This window comes from Scyliorhinus torazame, chromosome 17 (genome assembly GCF_047496885.1).
Source record: "Scyliorhinus torazame isolate Kashiwa2021f chromosome 17, sScyTor2.1, whole genome shotgun sequence".
Classification (NCBI taxonomy): Eukaryota; Metazoa; Chordata; class Chondrichthyes; order Carcharhiniformes; family Scyliorhinidae; genus Scyliorhinus; species Scyliorhinus torazame.
Window position 1 is genome coordinate 156,756,473 of NC_092723.1, and position 26,859 is coordinate 156,783,331.

General features: G+C 44.9%; 1 protein-coding gene across 2 annotated transcripts in view; it reads left to right on the forward strand.

Moving 5' to 3' along the window:
• xpo6 (exportin 6) overlaps positions 1-26,859 on the forward strand; it is a 157,333-nt gene that overhangs the window by 91,346 nt on the left and 39,128 nt on the right. For both annotated transcript variants that reach the window (XM_072481372.1, XM_072481373.1), the window contains 4 exons: positions 2,006-2,132; positions 9,899-10,008; positions 21,869-21,977; positions 23,318-23,410. In XM_072481372.1, coding sequence (XP_072337473.1) covers positions 2,006-2,132; positions 9,899-10,008; positions 21,869-21,977; positions 23,318-23,410 — 439 coding nt within the window. The remainder of the gene's footprint in view (positions 1-2,005; positions 2,133-9,898; positions 10,009-21,868; positions 21,978-23,317; positions 23,411-26,859) is intronic.

The window sequence follows — 26,859 nt, forward strand, 5'->3', positions numbered from 1 at the left end:
GTATGGGGCAGGGCCCTGCTCTAAGATTACTTGGTACACTGTTTGGAAACAAATACATTTGGACAACCCTGGCTATACATATGGAGCTTAAGGCCAAAGTGAAATTGTAGCAAGCATGAATCTATTGCCTTTTATTCCCCTACATCTTAGCACTAATATTAAAAGTTGTTAATTTCACGAAGAAAAGTCAAAAGTCTCCTGTTTTATCACCAAAAAGATGTTTCAATTCCAGTTTTGATGTGAAGATCAAAATAAAGATTGTTTAACATCTCTAGTAATTAACTTTCACTCTTGTCAGTATATGGCTGCCTTTAAAACCTGCCCTGAGCTGCTTTAAGCCAGATGATAAGGAAGATAATTGGCTCTAAAGGTTAGCAAAATTTCTTTGCTGGTCTGATTTAGGATTTATTACCACTGTAGCACTAATGGAAGCCCTTAGAACCCTCCAACCACAATTAAGAAATAAGTATAAAAATAAGAGATCAGACAAACTAAGTGGACCTGTATGCAATACACTGGTGTGTCGTGTTGTATTCTTCAGGACTTGCCCTGTTGTGTGCAGGATCCAAACATGAACTTGAACTGGGAAGTATGGCTGGACATTACTGTAACCTGCAGATTGTGCAACACAATCTTCTTAACAATACAATGAGCTCAGTTCTGCTTGATAATGCCTAAAACATTGAAAGCTGAACTGTAGTAATGGGAAATCCTCTCTGTCCGACATCATAACATTAAGAAGACCTAGTTAATCTATAATTTGTAAAGCAACGCATGCTGTCTCTATTAGCTGCAACTGGTTGGTAGGCATAACTGAAGTCTGGAACTGAACATATTCATCATCCAGTTGTGTTTAGCAGTGTGGATTAGCTGATTGTCTGCTGGCTGTGATATTGAGGTCAGCACTTCCTTGTAAACTGTACCATTGACCACAACTGTAGTTCTGAGTACAAGGTTAACGCAATAGTTGTGCAATTCAATTTTATATTTGAAAACAGCGGCTGCTCAGGTTTGCGTTAACATGGATGAAGGCTTTGATGGCTTGTGGTGCAAAGGCATTGCATTCTGTAATACTGTGTAATACAAAGCTAGTGAGGCCTAAGATATGTTGATCAACCATAGGTGTACTACAGTTGGTCACAGACTAGGGAGAGGATAATTGGCCAGAATAGTTACTCATGATCATTAGGGGTGACTAGTGCATCTGAGAAGGAACTGACTCAACAATTATACTCACTGACATGGTTGTTGAATCCATTGGTTCTCGACTACTTTTGATTGAAGGATCCTTATTCAAATGCTTTGGTGATCATTTCATCCATCAAGATTATCATAACTACATGTAAAGAGTGTTTTAATAATGCTTTTTAAAAAAAAAAAAAACAGGCATTACTTATGGACATTTAGTTTTCAGATTACTTACAGATATAGCGGTCTTTGTACCATTCTTAGCGTTGCCAGTTGGACCCATCCTAGGTGAGACAGCCAGGTCACTCTGCACTGCACACTTCGCGACCACACTTCGCTCCCGCCTTGTTCCAAGACAGCCTCCTGCTGTGCAGCCGTAAAGCCTGCCCTGCTCAGTAATCACTCGTGGACCCCAGTTTAAGAACCACTGGTCTAGCCCAGCGGATGAATAATAGCTATTGATGAGGTCTCTGTGCTGACAGCACTTTGAATTGTGCCCTGGCATGTGTTGCCATCTTCAGGAGAGCCCGGTAAGAATCTTGGGATAAGAAAGGTGTCTGTGAATGAAGTCCGAGTCTGGTGTGGATTTTTGTGTTGGCTTATGACTGGATTTTCTCTTGCTCTGTTGAAGATACTGGAGTGAACAGTTTTCAGTATTGTAGATAATGGTTGCAGGGTTATTTGTTATAATGTAAATAACCTGCACTTCTTTAAGTAATGACTGTATTTTCTCCATTGTGTGTAGAATAAAATTTTGAGACTTGGCTTGTAATGACTGAACTGTTGAGTATCTCTATCCCTGGTCTTTCCCCTTTAGCTATGTGGAAAAGTTCACTGACTTCCTGCGACTGTTTGTGAGTGTTCACCTGCGTCGGATCGAGTCCAACTCCCAGTTTCCAGTGGTGGAATTTCTGGCCCTTCTTTTCAAATACACTTTTCACCAGGTGAGACTGACTTCCTGTGAACCTGCACTTTAGAAAGCATGTTCAGCCAGTGTGTGGGACAGAAGTTTCCCAGAGAAAGAGGAACTAAGCAAAGCAGCCTTATCAATCAGCTGTGCAGTATAATTGTGGTGGTCACAGTTGCCCAGTGGTTAGCACTGATGCTTCACAGTGCCAGTGTCCCAGGTTCGATTCCCGGCTTGGGTCACTGTCTGTGCGGAGTCTGCACGTTCGCCCCATGTCTGTGAGTTACCTCCAGGTGCTCCGGTTTCCTTCCACAAGTCCCGAAAGACAAGCTTGTGAGGTGAATTGGACATTCTGAATTCTCCTTCAGTGTACCCAAACAGGCGCTGGAGTGTGGTGACTAGGGGATTTTCACATTAACTTCATTGCAGTGTTAACGTAAGCCTACTTGTGACACTAATAATGATTATTATTATTGCATTTAATTATGCATGCACATTCTTTTGTAATGTGTCTGCCAGTGGTGGGATCAGTTTAGACCCAGCTAGAGTATTGCTGAAGCAACTTAACAAGTAAAGTATATACAATAAGAATGTTAACATGTTGGATGTTTTAAGTTCAGATGCATTAAAACTCAATTTATAACCAAATGTGCTTTTTAGGAGGGAAATGTTAGCATGAATCTGTGGTGTGTGTTTTGTTGCTCTTTTCTTTTGCCAAGAATGAGATCGGAGTGTCCTCAAACATCATAAGATGATCTTATTAAAACATATGAGATTCTGAGGGGGCTTGACAGGGTAAATGCTGAGAGAATGCCTCCCCTTGCGGGAGTACCTAGAATCTAGGGGCGCAATTTCAGAATAAGGGCCTCCTATTTCAGATGGAGATGAGGAAGAATTTCTTCTCAGAGGGTCATGAATCTTTGGAATTCTTTATTCCAGAGTGCAGGGGAGGCTGAGTTTGACAGGTAGTTAGAGGTTGTGGGAGCAGACGGGAAAGTTGAGTTAAGGTTACAATCTTATTATCTTACTATCCAGCCATTATCTTATTGAGTGATGGAACAGGCCTGAAAGGCCTACTCCTGATCCCATTTCTTGTGTTCCTAACCCCAAAGGGTCTGTTCTCTACCCCGTATCGGGGTAAGAGATATCTCTCTGGCTGGAGAGGAATTTAAAAGTGTGAGGTTAAAGCCAATTATGATCCATGTTGGAACAAATGACCTATGTATGAATTGGGAGAGGTCGTGTTGAAAGAATATCAGATGTTAGGCTCAAAATTTAGAAGTAGGCTCTCGAGGATAACGATCTCTGAATCGTTGCCTGAGCCAAATGCAAATAAGCATAGGAACAGACAGATCAGGAGAATTGGCATATGACTGAAAGGCAGATGTGGAAAAGAGGGGTTCCATGTTATGGGACACTTGCACCAGTCCTGGAACAGAAAGGAGCGTACCAACAAGATGGATTCCACCTGAACCAGGATGATTCCAGCAGAAAGAGTAAATAGGGAGGTGCACAGGGAGGTGACAAAGACTATAGATTAAAGAAAAGAATGGATGGGGAGGAATCCAGAAGAAGCATAAGCAGCCTAAATGCTAATGAAAAGAGGCCTGGGAAGAATAAATTAAGGGCAGGCATTATGGCAAGGTTACAAGTAGAGAAAGAGTCAAAAAGATGGTTAATCATAAAGTAAGAGGGAGGACTTCTGGTGACGACATGTAGAAGGAGGTCGCAATTAAGGTAGCTCCTGCTAGTCTTTGGTTTTTGGTTCGTTTTACCTGGTTTTGGGGGCTAATTAGTGGACAGATTTGTCCCATTCAAGAGTCTTTGGTGAGAAGGTGTCAAAAGGCCCAAGAAAGAATATAACTAAGAAAGGTGGGAGTGGTAGTCCTTCAGAGGAGCTGAGCAAGGTGCGGAGCCCAGGGCGAATCTTAGGATGGGGGAAGTGGGGCTGTTAACGGTGACTGTGGGGAGGAATTTGTCCCTTTTGGTGGGCGGGCAGGTGGCCAGCTTGGGTGGGCTCTGGTTTCTGGAGTATGGTGGATAGAGGGGGATAAGTCCAGATCCCCCCAATTCGATTGATGACATGCAATGTGCGGGGGAGGAGGGGGAGAGAAATGTGCGAGAGTTTTCGCTCACTCAAAAAGTTTGAACGCCAAGGTGATTTTTCTGCAAGATACCTACCTGCAGGTAAGGGATCAGATTAGGCTCCATAAGAATTGGGATAGTCCAGTGTTCCACTTGGCCCAGCAATACTTATTAGCAAAAGAGTTTGGTTCCCGATGGAGAAGGTGATAAACCAGGGCAGCAGGTACATTATAGTTACGGGGGCATTGGAGGGTAAGTCATGGGGTTGCTGAGTGTGCATCCCTCAAATTGGGATGATGTGGAGTTTGTGAAGAGGGTGCTGGCTGCGATATCTGATATGGATACGCACCAGTTGATTGCGAAGCCGCTGGCCCCATTGGGGGTAGTGAATGTACTGACAGTGTTCATGAAGGAGAAGGGAGGGAATGGATTCATGGCGATTTTTGTACCATGGGGGCAGGGAATTCTCCTTTTTCTCACAGATGCATGATGCGTATTCGAGCATAGCCATTTTTGTGAATGGGAGAGCCCTGCTGCTAGGGGTGAGGAATGCTGAATCTGGGGGTGTTACCATTTTGCCTTGCGGGTTCTCATTTTAGATACTTATTTTTACTAGTCTGGTGAACAGGGTCAAAGCGGACTTGCAGAGATGGGACAGCATTGTCCTTGGCTGGCAGAATTCAGACGGTGAAAATGAATGTCCTCCGCATTTTATGTTTTTATTTCTGTGCTTCCCAGTGTTTTACCAAAATCCTTTTAGGAGAGCGGAGGATTTTATCATTCATTGGGTGGGAAAGGTAGCTAAGATTCGGTACACGGTACTTCAGAGTGAACGGCAGTCAGGGGGCTTGGAGTTGCCAAGTCTGTGATATTATTGGGCGGCAAACACTGAGAAGGTTCTGGGATGGTGTGGGGATCCTGAGGCTGTATGGGTGCAGATGGAGTCGGGTTCATGCAGAGGGTCGGGTTGAGAGCGGATTTGCTACATTTTTCTCCTTTGAAGTACTGTGGGAATCTGGCAGTGGCCTCAACACTAAAGATATGGAGACAATTTTAGCAGCACTTCAAATTGGGGGCAGTACCGAAGTTGGTGCCGATTGGTGCAAATCAATGTTCGAACTGGCGAGGCTGGACGCTAGGTTCTGGGGATGGGAGGAGAAGGAGGTTGTGGTGACGAAGGATTTGTTTTTGGAGGGGCAGTTTGCGAGCTTTGAGAATTTGGACTTTCAAGGGTGGATACATTTTGATATCTTCAGGTGCCCGACGTTGCGAAGGATATCTTTCCCAACGGTGGTGCCGCTTTCCTCGTTGCTTTTGTCACTGGCGGGGATGGAGGCGGGGAGTAACTTGAGGATTTATGGGAGGCTTATAGCGGAGGAGGCAGTGTCCTTGGAGAGGGTTATGGCCAAGTGGAAGAGGAGTTGGAGTTTGAGCTGCAGGACGGTGACTGCAACATCATGTGCGAGGTTAAGGGCTGATACAGTTGAAGGTAGTGCACAGGGCCCATTTGACCAAATCCAGGAGGTGCAGGTTATTTGCAAACGTGGTGGATGTGTGTGACCACTGTGGCAGGGGCCCAGCCAACCATGTACATATGTTCTAGTCGTGTCCTAAGCTCGGGGTCTGGGTCTACTTCTTCAGCACCATGCCGGTGATCCTACAGATTGAACTGAAACCTTGTCGCTCGGGGCCATAATTGGGGTATCGGACTTGCTGGAGCTGCAGGCTGAGACAGGGGTGGATGTTTTGGCCTTCGCCTCACTGATTGCTCAAAGGTGGGTGCTGATGAGTTGGCGGTCAGCTTCTCTACCTACTGCCTCAGTATGGCTGGGGGATCTTGAGTTTTTGTATCTCAAGAAAGTTAAGTACATGGTGGGGAGAGGAGCAATTGAAAGGTTTTACCAAAGATCGCAGTCACTTTGAAGAGCTGGTCATTGTTAGTTGCTGGGGGTGGGGGGAGTTTGGTTTGATTTTCAAGCGTTGGGAGGAAGACGAGTCTATTATTACCTCTCATTATGTATAAAATTGAAAAAGCTGAATAAAATTATTTGCAAAAACCAAGGTGATCATATTAACAATTAATTGAAATGTATGTATAGCAATGAAAGGACATCACGGTAGCACAAGTAGATAGCACTGTGGCTTCACAGCGCCAGGGTCCCAGTTTTGATTCCCCGCTGGGTCTCCATCTCCGCTGGGTCACTGTCTGTGTGGCACGTTCTCCCTGTGGATTTCTGTGTGGATTTCCTCCGGGTTCCTCCCACAGTCCAAAGACGTGCAGGTTAGGTGGATTAGCCATGATAAATTGTCCTTCGTGACCAAAAAGGTTAGGAGGACTTATTGGGTTATGGGGATAGGGTGGAAGTGGGTCGGTGCAGACTCAATGGACCGAATGGCCTCCTTCTGCACTATGTTCTATGAATGGTGTTCGTAATAAAACGGGAGCTGGAGGCAAATGTTTGGAGGAACCAGACATGTTTTTTTTAATAAAGATTTTTATTCTCCATTTTCACATTTTCTTCAGAGTTTACACCCCACCAACAAGCAGTAAACGGTAACGAATACAATGTCAATCCCCTTATTAACAACAACAATCCCATCCTCCCGCAACCCTCCAAACAACGACCCACCTGACAATATAAGCATCAAATAAAACAAACCCTCCCAAGGTGGAAACAAAAAAGGAATCGTGAATCGCCTATGGTCACCATTGACATAAATTGTCCAGCCCCCCCCCCCCCCCCCCATATTCAATGCCATCCAAGAGTACCGTGAATGACACCCATGAATTGTAGACACCCCCCTTCTCCCAGACTCCTCCCCGTCACTTCCTCTTGTAAACTCCTTCCCCCGAACCTCTGTTCCTTCCCCCAACTTTTCACCCCGGCTAGACTCACCGAAACCTGTTCTACCTGGCTCCGATGGCTGCAGCCCCTCCCCCCACCTCACTCCTGTTCACTGGCCGGCTTAAACCAGCCAACTTGGAGGCCCCCGCCCAGGTCTCCTTCCCCCTTGCCCGGTCCCAGGAAAACCAAGAAATCCCCTTTCGCACACAACGCAAGCATACACATCCAAGCCCCAAAGAACCATCATTGCAAATGAAAGTCCCATCTCTTCCCTTGTCCAAATTTATACAGCATCGGCTCATTTAGTACATACACCAACACGCAGTGAAAAAATAAAGTTACACGAGGCTACATTGGTACACAACCATTTCTCAATTCTGCCACAGTCCTTCTGCCTTCGCAAACTCTTCCGCTGTCCCAAAATAAAAGTCCTTGGATTTGTACAGTGCCTTCTTCACCCGGCTGAAGGCAGCCAGCCTCCTCGCCAGCTCCACTGTAAAGTCCTGGTATATGCGTATACCAGCTCCAGCCCACTGCACCATCCGCTTCTGCTTTGCCCAGACCAGGACTTTCTCCTTCACGCTATACCTACGGAAACAGAGTTACTACTCTTGGCGGCTCACTTGCCTTTGGTATAGGCCTCTATGACCGATGAGCCCGATCCAGTTCGTATCGAGAGGGATTGTCCCCCTCCCCCAGTAGCTTCGCCAACATCGTAGCAAAATACTCCGTCGGCCTCGGGCCTTCCACCCCTTCGGGCAGACTCACAATCCTCAGATTCTGTCGCCTGGATCTGTTTTCCAGGTCTTCCATTTTGGCTCGCAGACCCTTGTTGGTCTCTATCACCCTCCATAACTCCTTCCCCATCAAGGTGAATTGATCACTGTGTTGTGATAATGCCTCTTCCACTTCCTTCAGTGTCTCACCTTGCTTCCGCACCTCCGCCGCTGAGCTTGATACCGCCGCCCTCACCGGGGCAATTGCCTCCTCCACCAGCACTTTCAATACCGCCCCCATCTCCTCCTTCATCGCTTATACGTGTTTTGTGAACTGTTTTTCAAGTTCCACAGCCATCACCTTGGTCATTTCTTCTGCTGTGAGCGATGCGGCCTCCCCTGGTGCTCCAGCTTCCGCTTTCCTTACAGTTCCTGCGCTGACTTTTTCACTCCCTGGCGGACTTTCATTAATCCCCTTTTTCACGGCCATTTGTCTCCCAAACTTGGACATTTCTCCTCCCTGTGCCTTCTTACGGCCTTTTCAGCCTCCTTGCCCCCGGGGCCAGGCGTTAAAACTCCAAAATTCCTATTCCCGAGCGGGAGCCCTCCAGTGTGCGGCTGCCTCCCGCCCGCCGTCACCGGAAGTCCGGAACCAGACATGTTATAGAGGTTACTGAGACATGGCTATGCAAGAATTTGGTTGGGTAATAAATAGCATAATTAGACAAGATAATGTGGGGGGGGGGGGGGGGGGTTAGGGGGGTAGGAGAGGAGGAGAAACTATGCAGAGAAATCAGGGAATTGAGTGAAAAAAATAATTAATCATGGGGATTCCCATAAATTGGACAGAAGAGTAGGTAAGAGGGATAAGAGATTGGAGTCCATTCAATGTGTACAAGATTCCTTACTAAATCAATATGTAAGAAGCCCAGCCAGGGAAGTTTGCAATTGGATGTGATAATGGGGAATAAACTAAAAAGTAAAGGTAGCAGAGCGTCTGCACAACAGTGATCAGAGAAAGGTTCATTTTGAGGGTTTCGATTCTAGCCCTGGGTCACTGTCCGTGTGGAGTTTGCACATTCTCGCCATGTCTACGTGGGTCTCATTCCCACAACCCAAAAATGTGCAGGGTAGGTGGATTGGCCACACTAAAATTGCCCCTTAATTGGAACAAAAATAATTTGGGTCCTAGATTTGGATTTTGGAATCAAAATACACTTTCTAAATTTGTGGATAACATCAAATTGGGGGAGATGGTCAATTAATGAGGACTGCAATAAATTACAAGAGCATTCATGACCTTGCAGAATAGGCAAATAATTAGCAAATGAGGTTTTAAGACCAAGAAATGTATGGTAGTTCAATTTGGTAGGAAGAATAGAGACGTCACTCATTACTTGCCAGATGAAAGTCTAGATGGTATAGAGAAATAAAGGAATCTTAAGGTACAAATACACACCAATCACTAAAGATTGCGCCATAGATTAGCCAAGGACTTCAGAAATAAAGGCCTGAACACTAGAGCTTTATTTCTCTAGGGATAGAATTGGAAAATAAGGAAATTATGTTAAAACTGTATAGAACCTTGGTTAAACCACATTTCAACTTCTGCTTGGCATGTAAGCATACAGAGGCACAGGAGAGAGTGTAGAGAAGATTCACAGGGATGATACCACAAATGCATGTCACATATGCGTATCGTAAAATGATTAGCAGCTGGATCTCCATTCGCGTGTGTGTGCGCGTGTGTACGTGTACGAGAGAGGGGTATGAAGGTGAGGTTTTGATAGTGTGTATACAGCGCAAATGTTTTCTACGGTAGGGAAGAGCACAATAGAGGTAATCAACATAAGATCATTACCAAAACATCGAATTGGGATCCTACAGAGTGGTGAGCATGTGGAACTCATTACCACAGGGAGCGGTTGAAACATTTAGTGTAGCTGTATTTAAGATGAACATACGAGGGAGAAGAGAATTGAGGGTTTTGATGGATTTAAATGAGAAAAGATGGAAGGAGGCTTGAGTGGAGCATAAGCACCCATCATGGACTGGGCTAATGACCTGTATCTGTGCCTTATACCCTATGTTATCCTACATTATGTAAGCTGTTTGTAAAGGCAACAAGTATGATTTCTGATGTTTTGTTGTTACAGCCCAGTCATGAGGGTTATTTCTCCTGCCTTGACATATGGACAATATTCCTGGATTACCTGACGAGTAAAATCAAGAGCCGGCTTGCTGATCGGGATGAGGTCCTCAACAGGTTAGCTGCTACATCTTAGTATTTGTCCTGCTTCCTCTGTGTCCTAAGTGCTTTAAGTTGGGACAATTTGCCATTTCTGTAACATTGACCTGCAGCCTGCAAAGTTGAGCTCTTGAGTGTTACTAGACTTTGTGCGTGAGAGCTTCCTTCCTCTCTTCCAATCTTTATAAATCTTTTAATGTGACAATACCCAAAGTTAATTTGATTTCCATTAACTATGTTTACGATATAACGCAGTCACAATTCCTGTGCAGTATTTGTACAATGACATTTTTACTTGGATCATAACGCTATGTTATTAGAATTAGAAAACTTGGCTTTCTGTAACAACTGCAGTGCTTAATATTTAACTAGAGTTACTGTATTTCCACTGATTTGAATAATTGAACATATCAGATCTGGCAAACAAAAGTCGGGTGAATATAATTTCTCAGACCCGCATAATTTCATCCCTGCACTGATTGTTGATTGCAAGGAAAAGTGACTAAAAAATGTTCAGTTATTTTAATTCCGCTGCCATGGTCTCCACGTACTTTACAAAATCATGGTTTAAAACGACGCCAAAGCTACATGTTCACTCAGATGTAAAAGATGCTTTAGCACTACTTGAAGACGAGAAAGTGGTCACTATGTCCTAACTTAAATTCATGTTGCAACTTTCAATTGTGCTCAGTACCAGATTGTGAAATGCCTGCGCTGATGGTGTCACTAGTTGCCAGAATAGCTCCTTTGGAAAGGAAATGTGGGAGCTGCATACTTATTACGATGATGATGTTGAAGTAGTTGAATTAGGAGATCTAGAGATGGTTAGAAGCCTTGAATTGTGCCTAATCATTCCTTTTGCAGCAGCAATCAGCTTAAAAAAACCAGAATGCGTAATTATATTGCTAGATTGGTATAAAGTACAAATTGTAGTATGTCTGGCGAAAACGAAGTTCTGGTCATTGAGACGCAAGGGAAGTCGAGGCAATGCTTAGAAGATTGACGAGATTGCTCCCCAGCAACAGAGGGCTTAGTGAGAAGGAAGAACTCTAGACACTTGGACTCTAATCCCTAAGAAGCAACCACTAAGAGGGTGGCATGGTGGCACAGTAGTTAGCATTGCTGCGTCACAGCTCCAGGGTCCCAGGTTCAATTCTGGCCTCTGGTGACTGTCGAGTTTGCACTTTCTCCCCGTGTCCGGGTGGGTTTCTTCCGGGTCCTCCCGTTTCCTCCCACAGCCCAAAGATGTGCAGATTAGGTGGATTGGCCATGCTAAATAGCCCCTTAGTATCCAAAACGTTAGGTGGGGTTACAGGATAGGGTGGAGGTGTGGGCATAAGTAGCGTGCTCTTTCCAAGGGCTGGTGCAGACCGATGGGTTGAATGGCCTCCTTCTGCACTGTAGATTCTATGATAAGAGGGGAATTACTAGAGAAACAGTGAATGGTATGGATCTGATGAACCTAGAACTACCTCAGAAATAAATCATGGCCGATTCACATAAGTGATCATGGTGTAATTGCCTTTCTGAATGGAATGGTAGAGATAGAATGTCAAGAATCACTTTTAATAGTTGGGTGTTGTACGGTACTGGGTCTAGAGGACCTTCCAGAATGATTGGTAGGGTGACCTTTCTCATCCATCTCGTGCAAAGAAAATCCCCTCAGCTGGAAGAGGGGGAATTGGGAATTACTGACCTACAGAAGTATAACTATCTTTAACCTTTTAATATTTTTTATTTTCTGTAAAGAGGCCTTTTCTTCTGGCCTCAGTAGTTTGTATTGAGGATACTGCACTTGACACTTAGTTCAAAGAAGCACTCAAATCTTTAGTTTTATAACTATAGAGTACCCAATTCATTTTTTTCCAATTAAGGGGCAATTTAGCATGGCCAATCCACCTAGCTTGCACATCTTTTGGGCTGTGGGGGCAAAACCCACGCAAACACTGGGAGAATGTGCAAACTCCACACGGACAGTGACCCAGAGCCGGGATCGAACCTGGGACCTTGGCGCCGTGAGGCCGCAGTGCTAACCCACTGCGCCACCATGCTGCCCTAGAAGCACTCATCTAATGTAAAGAAAATTCCTCTTGACTGGCTTCAGGATCAAGGGGCCATCTGAGAAGCCTCTTGGGAAGGCCGAGCTGAGGATTTGAATGACATCATTTTTGATATGTTTAAATTTGCACATAATGCCTGGGGTGATCGACTTAATCATTGCAGCAAAGTTCTCTCGGCAGAGGTATACCACAATAAGATTGTTGAGTCTATTAAGATTCATAGGACAGAGCTGGGTATGTCTGGTTTCTCCCAGGTCATCTTTACTGGACATTACTGTCTGAGTACCAAAATGCCTGTTTCCATGAGGGATGTTGGCGTTGGTTGTGAACTGATGGGCATCATTTAGAGGTTGTGCTAGGACACTCATTTTTCTTCCATTTTTTTTCTCCTGGTGCTGCAATTTGGACTTGTTCACATGCCAGCACGCACTTTATCCTAATTGTTCGTCGTTGGCAGGGCTGTTTAGCACATTTATACTCCGTGATTGTTCTGCTTTCCCCAGGTTGTAAGAATTCTTCCTGTTTGTTTCATTTGTTCCCATTTGTTATATTTTGGTCCGTGGACCCATAATTGGGGTGAGCCTTTAAGCCGAAGACTCATTGAAACTGTCTGCTTACGAGGACACTGTGTTCCCAGTAGAAGCCAGACTCTTCGGCACCGGGGTGTATCTTAGGAACCGGCTGTGGAGGGAACCGGTTGAATTTGGTTAACCACTGGGTTGGCCATGGACAGTCTGCCTGTCAACGGTCAGTGATTGATTCCTGCGTGATTCTTTCTGAAAGAACTTGGCAGAGGTGTTTAGGCATTGTGTGTGCATGCGTGCATGTGGTGAGTTAGGAAGGGGGGTTAGGAAAGGGGTAATAGATAGTCAGTTAAATTTTCTATCAGTTAATGTGGTTAATTCTAATACTGTACATAATGAAAGATTACTTGTGTTGTAAAGTTACAACCCTTTGGTGGCTGTGGTTTATTGGGCTCAACCAAGGACCTCAGGTATTTTAAATAGAATCAAATTTCACCTGTGTTGTGACTCCACGTCAAATTGGATGGCATTGACCGCGCACCAACTCAGGGTGTCGTGCCAAGGTCTCTTATCCACGAGTATGATGGTGATACAAGTGTGTTAGTGGTGAAATGAGGTGACCAGAACTGTCACAACTATAAGAACATAACGTATGAGAAAAGATTGCTTGACCCATTGGAAGTGTCTGACTTCCCCAATTTGTTTATTTGTCTCGAATGCCATGCCTATAAAATTATTTCAGTTATCTTTTTAAGTTTTAAAAACAGAATAAATAGCTTTTTATTTTCTACAAACTTGCATTTGTTTCTGATTTTACAACCCAGAGTAACTTTTCTAAAGCCTGTGACTTTGGAAATCAGAAGTGTTATGTTTAATTGGTTGAAACAGCATGTAGTGTGATGAATGTAGTAATTGTTATATATTAGATTTTATATTTGTGGCAGTAATATTGTCAAAAACCCAGGTTTATAATGCATGCAGTGTGTCTGCTAAATCTGTGATTAAGAAGCTGTAAAAGGAAAGGTAATTATTAATTCTAATCATTTACTTGTTTACATATAGGTGGCTAATGAGTATTGCTTATGGAAAGGAGATTCCCTGGGGTGTAGACTAATTTGAGGGATTGCTGAGCAGGCCATGGGACAATGGGACATCTTAGTGGGATACAGATGATGTAATTGATTGCTGGAGCCAAGTCTGTCGGCAGTTTTAATAATAATAATAGCAGTTTGCTCTAGGATTTTTGAGTCTTACCAGCAGGATTTTCAGGTTGTTCCTGAAATGGTCTCCAAAGATCTGCACAGAGTGCAGCAAGTAACCCTGATTGCTCACTTTATTTATGAGTGGGGTTTGAGCTGTATTGGGTTGCTTCGTTGGAAAATATACAGTGATAGGTGTAGATGGTGAGTTAATGTTTTTTCTTTTTATTTAAGAGCTGTTTAATTTTGGTTGTAATGGTACTTGATAATGTGATTAATTCTGTGTTTAAATTAAAGCTTGTTTTTTTAAAAAAAATTTTTTAAGAGTACCCAATTATATATATTTTTTCCAATTAAGGGGCAATTTAGCATGGCCAATCCACCTAACCTGCACATCTTTGGGTTGTGGGGGTAAAACCCACACAGACATGGGGAGAAAGTGCGAACTCCACACGGACAGTGACCCAGGGCCGGGATTCGAAACCGGGTCCTCAGCGCCGTAGTCCCAGTGCTATCCACTACGCCACATGCCGCCCTAATTAAAGCTTGTTTTAACATAAAAGATGCCTATTGGTCAGAGTATTCACTCCTGGGGTGAAGTATCCTTTCCTCTCAGTTTTACAAATTGCAAATTGTTTGGGGTTTTAAGTCCAGTATTCAGTAACAAAATCTGGGGTTTGGTCCGGTATCCCAACAGCAGTATTATTCTCAATGTCTGTTGAGCTATAGTGTTGGCTGAATTTGTGAGCCTGTTTGTCAAAGTGCATGAAATCTAATATTTGTGACTGGTTAGATGTCGGTATATTTCCTTGAGTGTTTCCTAACCCGGGACAAGATATAGAAAGGAATGGTTAGGTTATTGACTTTCAGACAATTCATAGAGTGGGAACACTGCACGGTCTATTTTTCCAATTGAAGGCTGCTCATTACCATTTAGTCCCTCATCCAGTCTGATCCCCTTGGGTGATTGAAGGTTGACAGTTTATTTCAAAGTACTTAATATTGTTTAACTCAGCGCAGTGATGCTGGTTTCCTGGGGAGCTGAATGAATGAGTGCTTCTTCCAAGAACAATAGCCAAAGCTACAACCTGATAGATTGAATTTAATTTGTTTATTGCCACGTGTACCGAGGTACAGTGAAAAGTATTTTTCTGCGAGCAGCTCAACAGATCATTAAGTACATAAAAAGAAAAGGAAATAAAAGAAAATACATAATAGGGCAACACAAGGTACACAATGTAACTACTTGAGCACCGGCATCGGATGAAGCATACAGGGGTGTAGAGTTAACAAGGTCAGTCCACAAGAGGGTCGTTTAGGAGTCTGGTAACAGCGGGGAAGAAGCTGTTTTTGAGTCTGTTTGTGCGTGTTCTCAGACTTTTGTATCTCCTGCCCGATGGAAGAAGTTGGAAGAGTGAGTAAGCCGGGGGGGAGGGTTCTTTGATTATGCTGCCCGCTTTCCCCAGGCAGCGGGAGGTGTAGATGGAGCCAATGGATGGACGGCAGGTTCGTGTGATGGGCTGGGCGGTGTTCACGACTCTCTGAAGTTTCTTGTGGTCCTGGGCCGAGCAGTTGCCATCCAGGCTGTGATGCAGCCAGATAGGATGCTTTCTATGGTGCATCTGTAAAAGTTGGTCAGAGTTAATATGGACATGTCGAACTTCCTTAGTTTCCTGAGGAAGTATAAGCACTGTAGTGCTTTCTTGGTGGTAGCGTCGACGTGGGTGGACCAGGACAGATTTTTGGTGATGTGTACCCCTAGGAATTTGAAACTGCTAACCATCTCCACCTCGGCCCTGTTGATGCTGACAGGGGTGTGTACAGTACTTTGCTTCCTGAAGTCAATGACCAGCGCTTTAGTTTTGCTGGCATTAAGGGAGAGATTGTTGTCGCTGCACCACTCCACTGGGTTCTCCACCTCCCTCCTGTATTCTGACTCGTTGTTTTTCAAGATCCGGCCCACTATGGTCGTATCGTCAGCAAACCTGTAGATGGAGTCGGAACCAAATTTTGCCTCGCAGTCGTGTGTGTACAGGAGTAGAGTAGGGGGCTAAGTACGCAACCTTGCGGGGCCCTGGTATTGAGGACTATTGTGGAGGAGGTATTGTTTATTCTTACTGATTGTGGTCTGTGGGTCAGAAAGTCGAGGATTCAGTTGCAGAGTGGAGAGCCAAGTCCTAGGTTTTGGAGCTTTGATATGAGTTTGGCTGGGATTATAGTGTTGAAGGCGGAGCTGTAGTCAATAAATAGGAGTCTGATGTAGGAGTCCTCGTTGTCGAGATGCTCTAGGGATGAGTGTAGGGCCAGGGAAATGGTGTCTGCTGTGGACCGGTTGCGGCGGTATGCGAATTGCAGTGGATCGGTATGCAAATTGCAGTTAGAATCATCGTCCTACAGTCAGATTTGTTCTACTTTCCTGCTTAAAATTGAGTGCAAAATGTACCCAGAGAATTATCTGAAAGGGCTAGAGTTAATCTTATACTACATTGCTGCTGCATCTGGATCTTGGATACAGAGGCACCCTTAAAACTACTAGAAGCAAAATACAGCTGGCCCTAGAATCTGAAATAAACACAAGGAAATCCTGAAGGCACAGATTAGCATTTAAGATTGAGATTCCCAAACCATCAGACAGAGGTTTCAGCTAGTGCCTTTGCACAAGTTCCTTTAGCTTTCTCTGGCTGCTAGGCAACTGAACTATTGGATGTCCAGACAACAAATAATGTATGGGTGTCTAATAACTGCTCCTCCCCACCCCAGTCAAAAACTGTTCACCGATCTTGGAAATGTGGAGTTTTTGTCAAATTGCCCCAATTATACAATTGTGGAACTAATTCTGCCTGAAGTGACTCATTAGTATAAAGGTGGAAAGGATAATTTCACAGATTGCTACCAAACATAGTTTACTGTCATCAACACAACAGGAAGCAGGTTTCTATACAAGATCACAAAGTGACTCTGCAAAATGGGACGTTTTCTCTTGTATGTAAAACTGAAAATCGCATTGTTACATATGCTGGGTTGCTTGTGAAAGTAAATCCCAGAATGTGAGAGTTGAGCAATGTGCCTGTTGAATGTAGTGAGCAAATTAAATAGTTGTGTAAGAATGTTGAATGTAAAAGGTGACCCAAGCCAAACGCTTCTTCCCCTCGCCGCCACATTCAGCTAATCTGTAAACATCAGAGCTGGAGGTTGTGCCTTATGCATAACTCTGAGTGAACATTTCACCTCTGCTTGTTGCAGCTATACTGGGAAACATGAATTCTTGTGACATACAGCTGCTCTTTAGTTGAAGTAGTAGGCTTGACTAATGCAAGTCGATGAAAGTTTTTCAAGTTGGGGATACATACAAACATAAAAATTAGGAGCAGAAGTAGGCCACTCTAAAGGCTGTGCTGCCATTCAATAAGATCATAGCTGACCTGATTGTAACCTCAACTCCATGTTCCCGCCTACCTGATAACTTTTCAACCCCTTGTTTATCAAGAATCTATCTACCTCCATCTTAAAAAAAAAATTCAAAGTTTCTGCTTCCGCTGCCTTTTGAAAAAGAGAGATCCAAAGAGACAAGACCTTGAAGATTTTTCCTTATCTCTGTCTTAAATGGGTGACTTTTATTTTTAAACCGTGACCCCTAGTTCTAGATTCTGTCACGAAAGGAAATAACCTATCTATATCCACCGTGTCCAGTCTCCTTGAGATCTTGTGTTACTATCATATTGCCTCTTACTCTTATAAACTCCAGCGGATACAAGGCTAACCTGTCCAACTTTTCCTCATAAGATAAACTGCTTATTCCAGGTATTTTCTATTAAACCCCCTCCGGCTTCCAATGCATTTGCATCCTTCCTTAAATAAGGTGATCAACACTGTACACAATACTCTATGGTCTCACCAATGGCCTGTATAACTGAAGCATAACCTCACTTTCTTTTGTATTGGATTTCACTCTCAAAAAACAATAACAATCTATTAGCTTTCCTAATTACATGCTACACCTGCATAGTAACTTATTGCGATTCATGCACTGGGATACCCAGATCCTTCTGCACCTCCGTGCTCTGTAATCTCTCTCCATTTAGATAACACGCTTCTTTTTATTCTTCCTGCCAAAATGGGCAATTGCACATTTTCACACATTATATTCCATTTGCCAGATCTTTTCCCACTCAGTTAACCTATCAATATCCCTTTGTAGCCCCTTGCATCCTCTTCACAACTTACTTTCCTACCTATTTTTTTGTCATCAGCAAGCTTAGCAACCATACCATTGGTCCCTTTATCCAAGTCATTTACGCAAATTATAAAAAGTTGAGGCCCCAGCACTGATCCTCTTTGCATGCCAATATGTTACCTCCGACGTCTTGAGCTTTTATTTGCCGCATTAACCCTTGATGTGGCACCGTATTAAATGTCTTCTGGATATCTCGGTATATCCACTGGTTCCCCTTTATGCACAATAAATGTTACTTCAAAAAATTTCAAACTTATTGGTTAAACATTATTTCCCTTTCACAAAACCATGTTGACTCTGCCTGATTGTCTTCAATTTAACTTAGCCTGCTATAATGTCTTCAATAATAACTTCTCATTTTTTCTGTGACCGATGTAATCAACAATGGTTTCATCGGGTGGCATGATGGAGCAGTGGTTAACACTGCTACCTCATGGCGCCGAGGACCCGGGTTCGATCTCGGCCCCAGGTCATTGTTCGTGTGGAGTTTGCACATTCTCCCTGTGTTTGCGTGAGTCTCACCCCCACAACCCAAAGACGTGCAGGGTAGGTGAATTGGCCATGCTAAATTTCTCCTTAATTGGAAGAAAAGAATTTGGTACTCTAAACAAAAAAAACCAATGGTTTCATGGTCATCATTTTAAACATTTAATTCCAGATCTTTTTTAATTGAATACAAATGTCTCCATCTGCCGTGATGGGATTTGAACCCAGGCCCCAGAGCATTGTCCTCGATCACCGGATTACTAGCCCATTGGAAATACCACCACGCCACTGTCTGCCCATATGGGAGGGAATTACTCCCTCCCTTCCTGATTTGCAGTTATTTCTGGGATGGTGCTTGTATCTTCTATAGTGAAGACTGACAAAAAAAACCCTGTTTAATTCATCTGCTATTTCCTTATTTTCCATTATCAATTCCCTGAACTCACTTTCTACAAGACCAATGCTCACTTAAATATCGACAGAAACTCGTTACTATTTGTCTTTATGTTTCTAGCTAGCTTTCTCTCGTACTGTAATTCTTTCCTCCGAATTGATTTTTAAAAGTCAATCTTTGCTCTTTTTTTAATATTCTGTCCAATATTCTGACCTGCCACCCATCTTTTAGCATAGTGGACTCAATAGCTGGCTTGCAATGCAGAACAATGCCAGCAGTGCGAGTTCAATTCCCGTACCAGCCTCCGGAATGTGGCGACTAGGGGCTTTTCACAGTAACATCATTGAAGCCTACTTGTGACAATAAGCTATTATTATTATTATATTTCTGTGTCTGATTGCTCCTGGGAGAGAGTGTCCAGGCAACTCTCCTCAACCCTGATCCCCACCACGATGTCCACTACTCTCTCTAGCTCAGCATTTCGGAGCCATAGTAGTAGCTTAAGCTGCAGAGGCTTTCTGCAGATATGGTTGTCTGCAGTGCATTCCACAGATTTCCACATGCTGCAATCGTAGAACTCCTCCAACCCTGTCAATTCTATCCAACTGTATTTATTTGATCAATTGGTTAATAATTTGCATAGATAAAAGTAATAGAAAGTTTCACTTAGCATAGAGCCAAAGGAGGAAAATCGCTAATGGCTGGAGAATGAAAATCTTCCTCCTGTGCACCAAATTCCCACATGAACTAAATTCCCAACTACTAACTCAATCTATGTCTCATTCGGTGTACTCGGGTGTCCAAATACTCCTTTCTGCCTTCAGTAGCTGAATTCATATCTTTAACACTACCAAACTGAATCATGGTGTTAATAATTAAAAAAAAGCAAAATCCCTATATATCAACCATTACAATTGGTTTAACTTCATTGCAGCTGTTCCTTTGTAGGAGAGGGTAAATGGCTGTGGGGGGGGGGGATTTCATTATGAAACACAAGTACTGTGGGCCATTGGATAATCCTCCCTTGCCCGCTCTGTGGTGTAATATTGTTCTAAGCCAGTCGTTCAGTTATATTTCTCCTGACATCTCAATCGATAGCCTCCCACACTAGTGCAACACTCTATAACCATTTATGGGTAATTATCCAAAGTAATGTAACTCCATTGTTGAGGAGGGGAAACAACATTCAGCCCAATAAGCCAGTCTGTCTTGATGGAATCCAACTCGCTATTTTGCTCCCTTACTCAATCTATTTATCCTTCCCTCCAGAAACAGTGTCTCTCACTGCCTGATATTGAGAACTGGCCAAGTGAAAGTTAGAAAAAAAGAGTCCCTTCATTTTTCATCCCGGTCAGCACCTCCATTTTCTTCCATTTATCTTGCCTATTGCCATTTTGTATTGAATCAGGGCATGTAAAATCTTGGTGTACAGCTTGAGCCTGAGCTCCACTTCCTCATCCACATTACCAGGCTGCTTTCCACTTCAACCGTACCCATCTCGACTACGATCTTCCTCATTGTGCTGCTGGAATTTCAGTCCATGCACCTCATTTTATATATCTTCTTGCCTTGTGGCCGTCATTTCTCCATTTTCTGAGAATAACTTTAATCTGTGTGCACGAATCTATTTCTCTTGTGTATCTGTGTGGAGTTTCTATCTGTGTGGAGTTTGCACCTTCTCCCTGTGTTTGCGTGGGTCTCACCCCCACATCCCAAAGATATACAGGTTTGGTGGATTGGCTGTGCTAAATTGCGCCTTAATTGGGGTAAAAAAATGATTCGGCACTTAATTCATAAAAGAAAATGAATCTATTTCCTTGCCTCCCACTTGCTCTTTCTACATATTCGTCACGTGGCTGGAAGCAGCATTACTTATTTGTCATGTTTCCATGCCCTTGTCTTGATCTCCCTTTCTACCTGATCATATCTTTCCAAGAGTTTTTTTTTTAATATGGGATGTGGACATTGCTGGCTGGGGCCAGCATTTGTTGCCCATCCCTAATTGCCGTTGGACTGAGTGGCTTGCTCGGCCATTTCAGAGTCAACCACATTGTGGTGGACCTGGAAATACACATAGGCCAGGCCAGATAATGGTGGCAGATTGTTTTCCATAAAGGACTTTAATGAACCGGATGGGTTCCACAATCGACAATGGTTTCATGGTAATCATTAGACTTTTAATTCCAGGTTTTCTTATTGAGTTCAAATTTCCACCATCTGCCGTGGGTGGATTCAAACCCAGGTCTCCTAAGCATTACCGTGGGATTCTGGGTTACTAGTCCAGTGAGGACACCACTGCGCCACCACCTACCCAAGCATACTCTAGCAAAAAACAATCTTCTAAGTTACAGCTGCTGTTACAATTTACCCACTCATTCTACTATATATCCCTACAAATAGCACTTTTAATAGTCATAGTCCAACTAATTCATTTTTCTCCCCTCTTCCTCCAACAACCTACTCTTCCCCCCCCCCCCCCCCCACAAATCTAAATATTTCTCCAGGTTAGCTCTGCAGGCACTCCAGTACAGAAAACACAGATGTATTGTATGTTAATGTGGTACAACCAGGTTCCATCATCCAGAAACCATTGCATGGTCCAGGTACCAGACACTCCAAACCCACAGCAGCTTCAAACCTCATGATTTGACACTCTCTCCTGCCTTCATGTGAACGCTGCCTACTCTGGGTTTCCAAGGAAACGAGTGAGCAGGGAATCCAGGCTCCATACAGGGCCATCGATGAATGAAGTCCAAGAAAAAGACTCTAATGGGAGTTTCAGAGTTCGTAGTGCGAGAGACATTGCCATTCCTGTATAGAAAGCCTCTATTCCCATACTGGTATAACTGGAGCAGATTGCTGCTACTAGGACAGGAGGCAGAACTATACTAAGAGATGGCATTTAGCTTTTTGCCCAAGTTATTTTGAGCGTTGAGATTTATTGCCCTGTGATGGCCATTGACTGCTGCTTCTCTTGACAGATACAAAGGTGCATTAGTTCTACTGCTGACGGAGGTTTTGCGTCGGATACAATTCCGCTATAATCAGGCCCAGCTGGAAGAACTTGATGATGAGACACTGGATGATGATGTAAGTTTGCTGGCGATGTGTGGACTAACGTGAATGGGGCGCATCTTATTTAGTAAGTTGGTCCATCATTGAACAACTCAGGAGGAAGCAAGACCTGACCAAGCTAGTCTCACAAGATAAGAAAAAAAACATCAATGTCATTTTTGCCACCTTCCTTCAAATGTTCCCTGTTGATATGCATCTTCTTTTTTGTGCCCTGCTGTGTGAAACATTTTCCGAAGTTTACTTACAGTATACAGTTTTAGAAAGGACAGTACTTATTTGAACAAGTTCATATTTTACTCCCATCTGCCATGTTTTTGCTACTCCCTTACCTATCTATATCCCAATGCAAATTTCTCATGTCGTTATAAACCTATCTTTGTGTTATTACACTTAGCAACCATGCATTTGGTCCCTTCATCCAAATCATTGATAGATTGTGAAAAGTTGAGGCCTCAGGACTAATCCTAGTGGCAATCCACTCGTTACATCCTGCCAACCTGAGAAAAGCCCATTTATGCCTACTCCGTTTCCTGTTAGCTAACCAAGCCTCAAATATATGCGATGCCTTAAAGACAAATGTCCAGCCCTCGAGGGTTAGTAATGAGGACCAGGCAAGGTCAGCACGGTAGCACAATGGTTAGCACTGTTGCTTCACAGTGCCAGGGCCCCAAGTTCGATTCCCGGCTTAGGTCACTCTCTGTGCGGAGTCTGCACATTCTCCCTGTGTCTGCATGGGTTTCCACCCGGCGCTCCGGTTTCCTCCCACAAGTCCCGAAAGACGTGCTTGTTAGGTGAATTGGATGTTCAGAATTCTCCCTCTGTCTACCTGAACAGGCGACGTAGTGTGGCAATTAGGTGATTTTCACAGTAACTTCATTGCAATGTTAATGTAAGCCTACTTGTGACACTAATAAAGATTATTAGATTATTGCACAGCACGTGATTCAGCTCGTTGGAGTTTATAGCATGCTCCTGCACTTGTCATGTGTTGGGTAATTTTCTAGCCAGCGAAAATAGTTTTGCATAAGTGACTGAAGCATTGAACTTGTCTGTTGTAAAAGATCTGCCTGATAATTCATTATTGCAATTGACTTCCTCTAACCTGTGTTTACTCCAACATAAGGACATTCAGTTGAGTAAGGAAGAAAAAATACTTATAATTATAAACACATTTCATGATCTTGTCTTCCCCCAAGCACTTTTAGCCCAACAAACACATTTACAGTGTAGTCACTGTTGCAAAGCAGGAATTACAGCAGTCTATTTACATACACAAAGCTCCCACAAACCACAATGAGCCCACTGCATAATGTATCTAAGGAGGTTTCAGCATCTTTGCATCTCTTTGCTTGTAGCAACAGACTGAATGGCAGCGCTATTTGCGACAGAGCTTGGAAGTTGTGGCTAAAGTGATGGAACTCCTTCCTTCTCATGCGTTTTCTACAATCGTAAGTAACAATTACTGAACATTAATATGGGATTACTTTGATTCAGTATTAGGTAGAAGACTTACTATTGGCATCAGTCTGCTCTCGTTCCCAACAACTTCCCCACTGCCACTTAATGCCCGAGAGGCTGTTTAATGTTTTAAAAATATATTTAGAACACCTAATTCTTTTTTTCCGATTAAGGGGCAATTTAGCGTGGCCAATTCACCTACCCAGCACATCTTTTTATTTTTAATATGTTTTTATTAAGAATTTTTCAACAATATTTTCCACCTTACAAACAAACCCCCCCTCCCCCCGTAACAAAGAAAAGAAAGAGAACTCGCGTGGCAAGACATGGCAAGTCAATAAGATACAGAACTTTGTACATTGGATTCTTCCCGTACATGTCAGTTTCCGGATCATTCATGTGTTTTCTATGTCCCCCCCCCCCCACCCCCCCCCCTGGGTTGCTGCTGCTGCTGTCCGACCTTCATCTAACGCTCCAGGAGATGGTCTAGGAACGGTTGCCACCGCCTGTAGAACCCCTGCGCAGACCCTCTCAAGGCAAACTTTATCCTTTCCAACTTGATAAACCCTGCCATATCATTTATCCAGGCCTCCACGCTGGGGGGCTTCGCCTCCTTCCACATTAGCAATATCCTTTGCCCGGCTACTAGGGACGCAAAGGCCAGAATGCTGGCCTCTTTCGCCTCCTGCACTCCCGGCTCGTCTACTACTCCAAATAGTGCTAGCCCCCAGCTTGGCTTGACCCGGACTTTCACCACCTTAGATCCTGTTCCCGCAACTCCCCTCCAGAACCCCTCCAGTGCCGGGCATGACCAAAACATATGGACATGGTTCGCCGGACTTCCTGAGCACCTCCCACATCTGTCCTCCACCCCGAAGAACCTACTCAGCCTCGCCCCCGTCATATGCGCTCTATGAACCACCTTAAATTGTATCAGGCTGAGCCTGGCACACGAGGAAGAGGAATTAACCCTACTTAGGGCATCAGCCCATAGCCCCTCCTCAATCTCCTCCTCCCATTTACCCTTCAGCTCCTCTACCACAGCCCCCCCCCCCCCCCCCCCCTTTCATCTCCTGGTATATCGCCGACACCTTGCCCTCTCCAACCCATACGCCCAAAATCACCCTCTCTTGAACCCCCTGTGCTGGGAGTAGCGGAAATTCCCTCACCTGCCGCCTCACAAACGCCCTCACCTGCATGCACCTGAAAGCATTTCCCGAGGATAGCCCAAACTTCTCCTCCAGCGCCCCTAAGCTCGCAAACGTCCCGTCAATGAACAGGTCCCCCAATCTTCTAATCCCCGCCCGATGCCAGCTCTGAAACCCCCCCCATCCATCCTTCCTGGGACAAACCGATGGTTGTCTCTGATCGGGGCCCACACCGAAGCTCCCGTTGCACCCCAGTACCGTCTCCACTGCCCCCAGATCTTGAGCGTTGCCGCCACCACCGGGCTCGTGGTGTACCTTGTCGGCGAGAGCGGCAGCGGTGCTGTCACCAGCGCCCCCAGGCTCGTTCCTTTGCAGGATGCCATCTCCAATCTCTTCCGCGCCGCCCCCTCTCCATCCATCACCCACTTGCGGATCATTGCCACGTTGGCTGCCCAGTAGTACCCACCCAAGTTCGGCAATGCCAACCCTCCTCTGTCTCTGCTACGCTCCAAGAACCCCATCCTTACCCGCGGGGTCTTGCTTGCCCACACAAATCCCATTATGCTCCTGCTTACCCTCTTAAAGAAGGCCTGGGTAATCACAATTGGGAGGCATTGGAATACAAAAAGAAACCTCGGGAGAACCACCATTTTAACCGACTGTACCCTACCCGCCAGCGAGAGTGGCAACATGTCCCACCTTTTAAAATCCTCCTCCATCTGTTCCACCAACCGCGTCAAATTAAGTTTGTGCAGTGCCCCCCAGCTCCTAGCTACCTGAATCCCCAAGTATCGAAAGCTCCTTTCCGCCCTCCTCGACGGTAGGTCGTCTATCCCTCTTCCCTGGTCCCCCGGATGGATCACAAAGAGCTCACTCTTTCCCACATTGAGCTTATAGCCCGAAAAGTCTCCAAACTCCCGTAGGATCTGCATTACCTCAACCATCCCCTCTCACATACAGCAACAGGTCGTCTGCATACAATGACACTCGATGTTCCTCTCCCCCTCGAACCACCCCCTTCCATTTCCCCGACTCCCTTAACGCCATGGCCAAAGGTTCAATTGCTAATGCGAACAGCAGAGGGGACAAGGGGCACCCCTGCCTTGTCCCTCGATACCCATCTAATAAACCCTCCCCCGAACCCAAACCTCCTCAACACTTCCCAGAGATACTCCCACTCTACCCGATCAAAGGCCTTCTCCGCGTCCATGGCTGTCACTATCTCCGCTTCTCCCTCCACCGATGGCATCATTATCACATTTAGGAGCCTTCGCACATTAGTGTTTAACTGCCTACCCTTTACGAATCCCGTCTGGTCCTAGTGAATCACCCCCGGGACACAGTCCTCGATCCTCGTGGCCAACATTTTTGCCAGCAGCTTAGCATCTACATTAAGGAGCAAGATCGGTCTATATGACCCACATTGCAGTGGGTCCTTATCCCGTTTCAAGATCAAAGAGATCGTTGCCTCCGACATTGTCGGGGGCAGGGTCCCTCCCCTCCCTTGCTTCATTGAAGGTCCTTACCAGCAACGGGGCTAACAGGTCTACATACTTCCTGTAAAACTCCACCGGGAACCCATCCGGCCCCGGGGCCTTCCCTGCCTACATACTCCCCAGTCCTTTAACCAGCTCTTCCACCCCAATTGGTGCCCCCAAAGCAGCCACCTCCTGCTCCTCCACCCTTGGAACCTCAATTGGTCCAAGAATCGCTGCATCACCTCTGTTCCCCCTGGGGGCTGGGACCTATACAGCTCCTCGTAAAAGGCCTTAAAAACCTCATTCACTTTCCCTGCACTCCGCACCATAGTTCCCCTGCCATCTTTGACTCCGCCTATCTCCCTCGCTGTCATCCTCTTACGGAGCTGATGTGCCAGCATCCGACTCGCCTTCTCCCCATATTCATATATCGCCCCCTGTACCTTCCTCCACTGTGCCTCTGCCTTCCCTGTGGTCAACAGGTCGAACTCCGTCTGGAGACTTTGTCTCTCCCTGAGTAGTCCCTCATCAGGAGCCTCTGCATAGCTCCTGTCCACCCTTAAAATCTCCCCCACTAACCCCTCTCCCTTTCCCTACCCTCTCTCTTCACCCTATGAGCCCTGATGGAGATTAGCTCTCCCCTGACCACCGCCTTCAGCGCCTCCCATACTACTCCCACCTGCACCTCCCTGTTGTCGTTGGCCTCCAGATACCTTTCAATACCCCCCCCCCCCCCCCCCCCTGCACACTTCCTCGTCTGCCAGCAGTCCCACATCCAACCTCCACAGCGGGCGTTGGTCCCTCTCCTCCCCC